The sequence below is a fragment of the Brachyhypopomus gauderio genome, chromosome 8 (genome assembly GCF_052324685.1).
Source record: "Brachyhypopomus gauderio isolate BG-103 chromosome 8, BGAUD_0.2, whole genome shotgun sequence".
Classification (NCBI taxonomy): Eukaryota; Metazoa; Chordata; class Actinopteri; order Gymnotiformes; family Hypopomidae; genus Brachyhypopomus; species Brachyhypopomus gauderio.
Genome location: NC_135218.1, coordinates 9319361 through 9328437, shown reverse-complemented (window position 1 = coordinate 9328437; position 9077 = coordinate 9319361). Strand labels below are relative to the sequence as shown.

The 9077-nt window shown below is 39.4% G+C and overlaps 1 protein-coding gene across 1 annotated transcript; it reads left to right on the top strand.

Moving 5' to 3' along the window:
* Positions 1 to 1628: 1628 nt before the first annotated feature.
* oxtrb (oxytocin receptor b) lies at positions 1629 to 7044 on the top strand. Its single transcript, XM_077014264.1, has 2 exons — positions 1629 to 2544; positions 5562 to 7044. The coding sequence occupies exons 1-2, from the start codon at positions 1629 to 1631 to the stop codon at positions 5780 to 5782; spliced, it is 1137 nt and encodes a 378-aa protein (XP_076870379.1). The 3' UTR covers positions 5783 to 7044.
* The last annotated feature ends 2033 nt before the right edge of the window (positions 7045 to 9077 follow it).

Genomic DNA, 9077 nt, shown 5'->3' with positions numbered 1-9077 from the left:
ACACACACACACACACACACACACCCCTTCATGTACAAAGTTTAAGCAAGTCAAATCCACCAGCTCCCAAGAAAGGACTAACTATATGTCAGGGCTCTGCTAAGCTAAGTATGGTGTTGTTACTGTTGCTCACCTGAAGGCCCCTAGACCTGAAACCAAGCCAATTACTCTGGACCAAATCACATCAAACCAGTGGGACCATCCACAGTGCTCCGTTTCTCCAATATATAAGGGGAACTATTAATCACTTCCTGAACCCTGGGAATTGACCATCAGACCATCAGACCAGGGCTCATGGTTTCCTGAGAAGGGCATAGATGAATAACACGGTGGTGTCCTGAGACCCTTATCAGAAAATCTGACCTCCATTGCATCTCATTGACATTCATCTAGAGGGACTCTTGTAAAAGCAAGAGCAAACAGGGTATGGCATATAAAGCTTGCTGCACATTAAATCATGAGGGACATGTCAGTGGAAAAACAGGGGGAGAGATCTGGGAGGGGAGATATGTGGGAAGAGCGCAGATCAAGAGAAGGCTACTGCATAGAAAGAGATAATAATGAAATAATAACTTTCAATATTTATTGTAGTCTCTGCAAATATTAATCAGACTTGGAAGCTAATCCTACCAGGCTTGAAATAAATAGGATGATGAATTAAATAACTGTCTAATTAAATTCTGCAAGATTTTGCAGATAGGTAAGTTAATATAATATTATATATAACTGAGTATACATTGAATGATAAATAAAAATCGTGACTTTGAAAAATCTGCAAAATGTGTGAGCACTGCTATTTTTTTAGTTATTTTGTCCGCTATATGGCTTTACGTCAGAGCAAATGCCATATACTGCCACCTAGTGGTTCAAAAGTATACGTACAATACCGCGCCAAAAAGTACATACATAAAGCTACGGAGCATTTTAAGCTTCCACAGACAGTTCTGCGGTAGGAGAGCGCATCATGTGTGGAGGAGAGAAGGGATAGAAGGCCACAGCTGTGGCATGGAGCGTCGAGCAGGAACATAGTACACACCAGAAACATTTTAATGGATGTATTTGGCACGAAGTTTCAGGTAGGTGCATTTACATTTGTTATCACAGATTTTGTGTTTAAAACTTACAAAAAGTAAACACAATTATTACTTATTATATTTCAAATGTTAATAGAATAGTCGTCGATGTAAGGCCAAAGATAGCTAAATACAGATCAAATGACATGTTTTAATGTCAAGTAAGTATATATTTTTATAGTTTTTAATAATTGCTATGGATTTTTTTTTTTTTGCGAGATCAACAGAATTGGTGTCCAAATGTTCCGTTGATTTCTTTAGCCTATAGACATCAGTTGGTTGAATTCTCTTTTCTTTTGTCTTCGTTTGTAAGTGCTGTTACGCCTCAAATGGTGCGTGTCATTTTCTTGCAGGAATTCAGTGAACTGCACGTGCCGGTCTTTCCCGGAGTGACACGCGATCAAGGATAAACTGTCAATCACATCACATGGTGACAACACTATTAAGATAGCATCACGAATGCACACGTAGTGGTTCTCTTACCAGAACGGACTGAGTGGCACCAGCCTGCGCTGTTGTGGAGGACTGGCTGGTTATTGTGCGCTTTGGTGCGCAATGGAGAGCTTAACCAAAAATCCCATTTTTTGGCCGTTGAATGAATCTTGGACTAACTCGAGAAACGAAACCAGAGAGGGGAACCAAACCGTGAATCCCTTAAAGCGCAACGAGGAGGTCGCTAAAGTTGAAGTGACAGTTCTGGTGCTGATTCTGCTGTTTGCCTTGGCTGGTAACCTCTGCGTTCTCCTGGCCATCCACACAAGTAAGCACAGCCAGTCACGCATGTATTTCTTCATGAAGCACCTGAGCATAGCCGATCTTGTGGTCGCAATCTTTCAAGTGCTCCCTCAACTTATATGGGACATCACGTTTCGCTTTTATGGACCGGACTTTTTGTGCAGACTGGTGAAGTATCTGCAAGTGGTGGGGATGTTCGCCTCGACTTACATGCTTGTGCTGATGTCCATTGACAGATGCTTTGCGATTTGCCAGCCTCTGCGGTCCCTGCGACGCCGGAAGGACCACTTCTACGTGGTTGCCTCATGGATACTCAGCCTCCTCTTTAGTGTCCCACAGATTTACATCTTCTCGCTCAGAGAGGTCGGCAACGGGGTTTACGACTGCTGGGGAGACTTCGTGCAACCGTGGGGTGCGAAGGCCTATGTCACGTGGATTAGTCTGACAATCTACATCATCCCAGTGGCGATTTTAAGTGTGTGCTACGGGCTAATAAGTTATAAAATATGGCAAAATTTCAAATTGAAGACCAGAAGGGATCAATGCATATCGCTGACCCCTCGACCGGAGCACTGCACGGCGCTGTCGCGCGTGAGCAGCGTTAAGCTTATATCAAGGGCGAAGATAAGAACCGCCAAAATGACGTTTGTGATCGTTCTGGCTTACGTCATTTGCTGGACGCCGTTCTTCGTCGTGCAGATGTGGTCAGCTTGGGATCCTTTGGCTCCGCAAGAGGGTAAATGAAATGTTTTTTAAAGAAGGATAAAAAGAGATCACAGGACGTGTATTAATATCACACGGGAATAAACAAACAAACAAAACCCTTCAAACACCATATATTGATAATGGACATTAAATAGTGTGAATGTTTAATGGGCAGCATAACAATAACCCTGACGACTGGTTGTTGATGCATATAGCACGTTGGCACATGAAGGCCTTGTTCATTATTGAAGCAGAGCTGAAAAGGATGAATGCTGACTGCCATTATGTCTGTCAGTTGCAGGGATTGCGTTAGATTAAATCTGTTCATCAAGTAATCTTGTTGACAAACGTTAGACAGCAGAGCAGAGCAGAAACTGAGAATGGCTTTCAGTAATTATCTAGAATAATTCATCACAGTTCTAACAATCTTTTGATATGTTCACCTTAAAATTTCTTGGGAAAAAGGCAAATTGTATTTATTTATCAAATGTATTTACCATCATTTTTGTTGCTAATCCTGGGGCAGTCACAGCATTGTTAGCGATTTCTAACTGGAGCTTTGAAGAGCTTTTTAAAACTTCAGTTCTGGCACATGTCCATTTAGTGTTCTAACTGTCAAAGTCCAAATGTCAGCCTCTAGGGAAGGTAAACAGAGGAAGTCATTGAAGTGAGAGAGTCTCAGAGCAGGGGTTTGAAGGCCCTGGGACCCTCTGAAGGTTTGGCTGTAGTAAATGAAGCATGGTATCAAAGGGTTTCACCACGCCTTGCCAAGATAAGAGTGCCATTTCCATGTAATAACATGGCACCATTTATCAAGAGATTTTGCTTGGTTAAAGAATCTGCTGGTCCCAAACTTGAGTCACCACTTTAATAACCTTTACACGGGGAACTTCACAGCCCAGAAGGAGGACGTCTAGAGGACAGGGACATGACACTACAACACTAAAAAAACTAAAACCAGTTTGTTCACTTTAGTACCTACTTGTAGTATGTAAGTCTGGCATAGTAAAGACATGAAATTCTTTTTTCCTACTTTTCAAAAGGAAATGGTGTGCTGACCACTGAGAAATTACCACTGAGTTTTTCTTCTTGGTATTTTCACAGTTGCAAACATTCTATCCGATTAGCATGTTGAGTGCAGACTTCAGCTGGTTATCCGCTAGGTGAGGTGTGAGGTGAACTAGTAAACAAATGAAAAACAAGTTGTTTGCTTTGACAAATATTTGACCTGGTGCTGTGCTAAAATAATAATGACCAATGGAAAGCAGATACCAGTTCATGCCAGAAGGATGACAAAGAGGTGTCTGTCTATTTTGCTGATGTGTCGTTGGTTTCATGGAGGTTTTTCGAGGAATGCTGAGCACATTGAAAGTAGTGAAGTTTTCACTCAAACCTTTCCGTAATATCATCCAGTGCCTTTAAATCAGTTTTCTGGAGGTTACCAGGAGCCCTCTGTCACTAAACTCATTTCCTCTACCAGTAAAAAAAGCTGCCATCATTCTCAAAGTCACACAGATATCAAATTACATTTTTGTTATAGGAATAGCTGTTTAACGGAATATTTCTTAATAGGAATAACTGTTGAAAATTAGCAATAAGTATCACCAGCAGCACAATTTTAGTTAACTAGAGTGATCTTTGTATTTGACACTGTATTTGACAATGAATCATGAAACTAACCATGTAAGTGTTACAAAACATGTAAGTGTTGTTTGATATTATTTGATGATATATAAAACAAATAAGAGTTTAACGAGAAGGATTTGATGGACAATAGAGGCAACGACAAATTCACACTTCATTTGGAACCATGGCATACGAAGCAGAGGGTAGCGCCTCTACACAGAAGATAAGGAAAAAGCAAGTTGTTATCTGAATACATTTCCTCCAGTTCAACTTTCATAAAAATTGTTTCAATTGTGCTAAATGGCAAAGGAACACTATTTGGAAAAATGTTTTTAATCTGAAAAAGAGCAAGAGCAAAACAGGATTTCCTAAATGGTGTCCAGCTCCAAGATTTCCAAAAGGTTCCAGATGTCTTCATTTTTGACTATGCTGGCAAAATGGCTGAGTGGGGGTTTATTCTCTGGGGTGGTGGAAAGGAACAGGGTCGCTGTGGGTGCACTTGAGCAATATGGGCAGTGCCAAAATGTTCTCTGACCCAAATACATTCAGACAAACCCTTGCTGTACTTCTTGATTTAGTGCTGACTTGTTTTGATCAGTTCAGCAATTTCTTTGAGCTCCATCTTTTACTAGAGTTTGATTTACATATAAATTGCGTTATGTAATGTTGGTCAGTTTGTTGGTCAGTCTTCATGACATGTGGCTCAGTAATGATTGTAACCTCATATGTTGTGTGTTGTTTTACTCTTATCAATTGATCAGCTTCTGATGCTGGTGTCAAATGCGGTTCATCAAACACTGCTGAATGTGTAATGCTTTGCCTTGGCCGGGCCATGCTTTCAGTGCAACATAATTGAATTTGATGAGGGTGAGAAATGTCTGGTTTTCCCTAATGTTGATTATTTAGCCTGCAGATCATTTCTCCTTATACACACTATCAGATTGTGATCTGAAGGCCCTATCCACAAATGACCACAGAGCCCTGAAAATAACATATGTCCTTGAAGAACTGTGCTTGTGTGTGCCTGTGTCCCTGTGTGTGCATTTTATGTGTTTTTTTTTTCAGTCCAATATGGCCTGACTATAAGAAAACCAAACAAAATGGTAGCAAAATGGTAGCTTCATACATTTTATGAACAGAAAAAAGGCAATAGTTTGACTAGTGACTTTTTCATTTTTGCACCTAATGAAACATATTTTTATTTATTCATTTTTTAATTGATATTCCAAGAGTCATGTAGACTATAGCAAATACACTCTAATACCATGACCAGTCATTGCTACATGGTAGTGGAACCACTAATAGTGTGCGATTATATTTATTGCTGCAACAAGCAGTGTATAATTTTGCATAGCAACTGGATACTGTATGGTTACTATGCATATACAATGATGTTTGTTTTGCTATTCCCTCATGTTGCAGAAATGGCTTTCATCATCGCTATGCTGCTGGCTAGCCTGAACAGCTGCTGTAACCCCTGGATCTACATGTTCTTCACCGGTCACCTGTTCCGGGACCTGCGGCAGCACTGTCTGCTGACGCTCCACTGTGGCTGGGGCGAGCGGCGCCAGAGGAGTCCAAAGAGCCACTCCACCGGCACGGTGATGAGTCAGAGAAGCCTGAGTCAGATCTCCACCACATGACACGCCGGGCCCGGTTGACGCAGAGCAGAAAGGTCATGGGAGCTTGGAAGAAGCAAGACTGTGGATGAATAGGAGGAACTCACAAATGGGATAAAGGGCAAAAGATATGGTTCTGGTCTCAAGTTCTGGTCTGGACTTGAGGACCTGCCGGACTGGAACCAGTGTTACGGACTGGGCAGAATAGTATGAGAAGTCATGGCTTAAGGTCAGTGTACTGTAATTATAGCATCCAACCTAAAGCTCCACAAAATAAACATGTAAATGATTGCTAACAAATGACTCCAAATGCAACCACACAGTAATGAAACTTTGATTTTGGATCATATACCACAACAGGGATTCCTTACCCACTTTGGATTTTAACCCTAGACTACAAATAAGCATCACACTGAGATAGGATTATCGCTGTTTTACAGTCACTAAATAACGTACTTCTAACAAATATCTGTGTTACTTACTGAGTCACTAAATATGACCAGTGCACTCTGACCCACAAAATACTGTTGTGGTATCACAACAGTATCACATTGTATTTGAGAAAAGCTTTGATTCCTTTCACTGTTGTAAATAACTGTAAGTAATTATGTATAGTTTGGACAGATATTTCTAGAATGGTGTATTTTGCATCACAATCTACATAACTTTTGTAGGTTTCAAAGGGGCAAATTATGCAGACATTTTGAAAAGTTGATGGTATTCCCCTTTTAAAATATTACAATGTGTTGAGAAATAACATTGTTCCATATGGCAACACATTTAGTTCTCTGTAACTAATTCTGAGGTTATTTATTACCTGTCTTGGCGTTCTGTTTTACATTGTACCTGTACTGCCAAAAAAGTCATCTGCTTAAATAATTTCTTTTACTCGTGACTTTGATTAATGCCACAGGCTTGGCTGAATCCCTCCTACATATTTACCTTTCTTTCCAACATGATATATGAATTTTATAAATATGAAACATTAGCACCGATGTTTCAAAGGACTGTCCATTAATGAATGTACATGAAACAAAATGAAAAAGAGGTGACACGGATGGACAGGCTGAATCAAAGGCCTTTCATTTTCACTGCACATTTCTTTATAGATATTTGACAATTTAAAGGTGTACAGTAATTATAAAAATAATTACAAATGTCATTTTCTTTTGTGTTTTGGTAGAGAAGTATATATCTATCATTGTAGGTTAGCTATCTCTGTAGGTTAGAATGATTCTATATCATCCAACACAAATTCTGTAATTCTATAATGATTTGACATACAAATTATGGATCATTTAGAGCTACATTTTAAACATAATAAAATGTAAGTAGCAGTAATACATAGAAACAGTCAGAGGTGTCAATTCCAGGATTCCTGGATTTCCTGGATTGTGTTGATTCCAGCAAGCTTGAGCAAAATCCTGGTGAGGACGTTTACTTTCTGAACCTGGAATTGACACCTCTGGAAACAGTCACACATGAACACAGCTACTTGGGCATGTATATTGTAATATTTTCACTGCACATTTCTTTACAAACATTCAAGATTAGCAAGAAATAATACTTTTATTTATGAAACCATTGATCTAAATTTCATTGCAAAACAAAGGTGTGGAGTGATATAATGATTAAAATTAACATGATTTTCTACATAGTTATTACTGTTTCATATAGATAAATGTAATCCAATTAAAATAACCATCCTCAGATAGATTCAATAATAATATCTTAATCTAACATTTACATTTTTAAGCATGAATAGAATAATAAGCTTTAGTAGCAAGTTGATGTTAGCCCACACAAAATTTGTACAGAGATTTGATGACTCTTCACTATTCATTCAATCAACAGAAATCCATTCTGAAATCATAGACACTAGTGAGTGCACTTTCACCAGGGAGTAGAGAGCTGTTCTCAGAAGTTGCATGGAAGAACCAAGAAGACCAACAGCAGCAGTGTTGGAAAACAAGTCTCTTCTGGGTGACACCAAGTCCACCAGGCTAATACTCTAATATATATATATATATATATATATATATATATATATATATATATATATATATATATATATATATATATATATATAAACACTAACTTCAACATGAGCCTTGCGTATTAGTTAGGGTTGCCACCTAGGTCTGACAAAAAACAAGGACACTGTCATACGCGAACGTAAATTGTTGACGGGGGGGGGGGGGGGGGGGGTGGCAAACGTAAAATGGACACAGCGAGAAAAAAAGACGGATTTAAAGTGTGCAGAAACAGTCTAAATAGTCGTTTGAACTAATCTAGTGAAAACCGGGACATTAAATGATTTTGTTTTTTTTTTTTGCCGGGACCGAATATTAAAAAGAAGGAAAACCGGGACAAACCGGGACAGCGACGTTAAAACCGGGACAGTCCCGGGAAAACCGGGACAGGTGGCAACCCTAGTATTAGTGTATTAGCCTGCTGAACTTGGTGTATATCAAGCATATGTTAATGAATTCAAGTATACTAAGTATAAACAAACTATATACTGTTAATACTCGTTTTTAGTACACTTGAATTCAAGAACAGTGGACGTTTGGCTGCTTGAGCTGTTTGAAACCTAACCTACCCAGTGCCTTTTAAACTGCCCTGTGATGACACCTAGTGGTGGGATGCAACAATGTCATTTTAAAGTGGAAAACACTGAAATAAGAGAATGAGAATAATATAAGCCATGATTATTAAGCTACCTTACACTGCATAGAAAATACTGCCTTGAATAATCATGCCATGTGTCTATACAGTTTGTATTAGTTCATAGTTTAGTTCCTCATTAATGCTCAGATTCAGGCCACATGGTCATTGTTGGCTTGTATTAACAAACAACTGTAAGCCCAGCAATGGCACTGACATAACAAGTCCAGTAACCCTGATATGTCTGATACACTCCTACCAGTGCAACGCCATTACCATGTAAGCATTACTGTGTTGGGAATGAATCCCAGCATAAATAATGTCCGCTTTGGTTCTGTAGCCAGGAATGGATCAGCAGTGGACATGGTAGATGGTGTCTGACAAAAGGCCTGAAAACAGATTAAACCTGTAAACACTGCCATAAAATAAATATGACTAATATGGAGACCAGTGGGTGTATGTGCCAGATAGGGTATTCTAATATAGTGGGGGGAACACACACATGTAGGCATACGTCTCTCTCTCTCTCTCTCTCTCTCTCTCTCTCTCTCTCTCTCTCTCTCTCTGTGTGTGTGAGAGAGCCAATAGTTGTAACAAAAATGGTCAAGAACCGTTTCAGTTAGGTTCTAACTGTGTTAGCAGTTACAGTAAC

Excerpts from the sequence above, each read along its gene's own strand:
- oxtrb (XM_077014264.1), top strand. The coding sequence starts at position 1,629 with ATGGAGAGCTTAACCAAAAATCCCATTTTTTGGCCGTTGAATGAATCT. Across the intron at positions 2,545-5,561 it reads TCCTTTGGCTCCGCAAGAGG|AAATGGCTTTCATCATCGCT; the intron begins GTAAATGAAATG and ends CTCATGTTGCAG.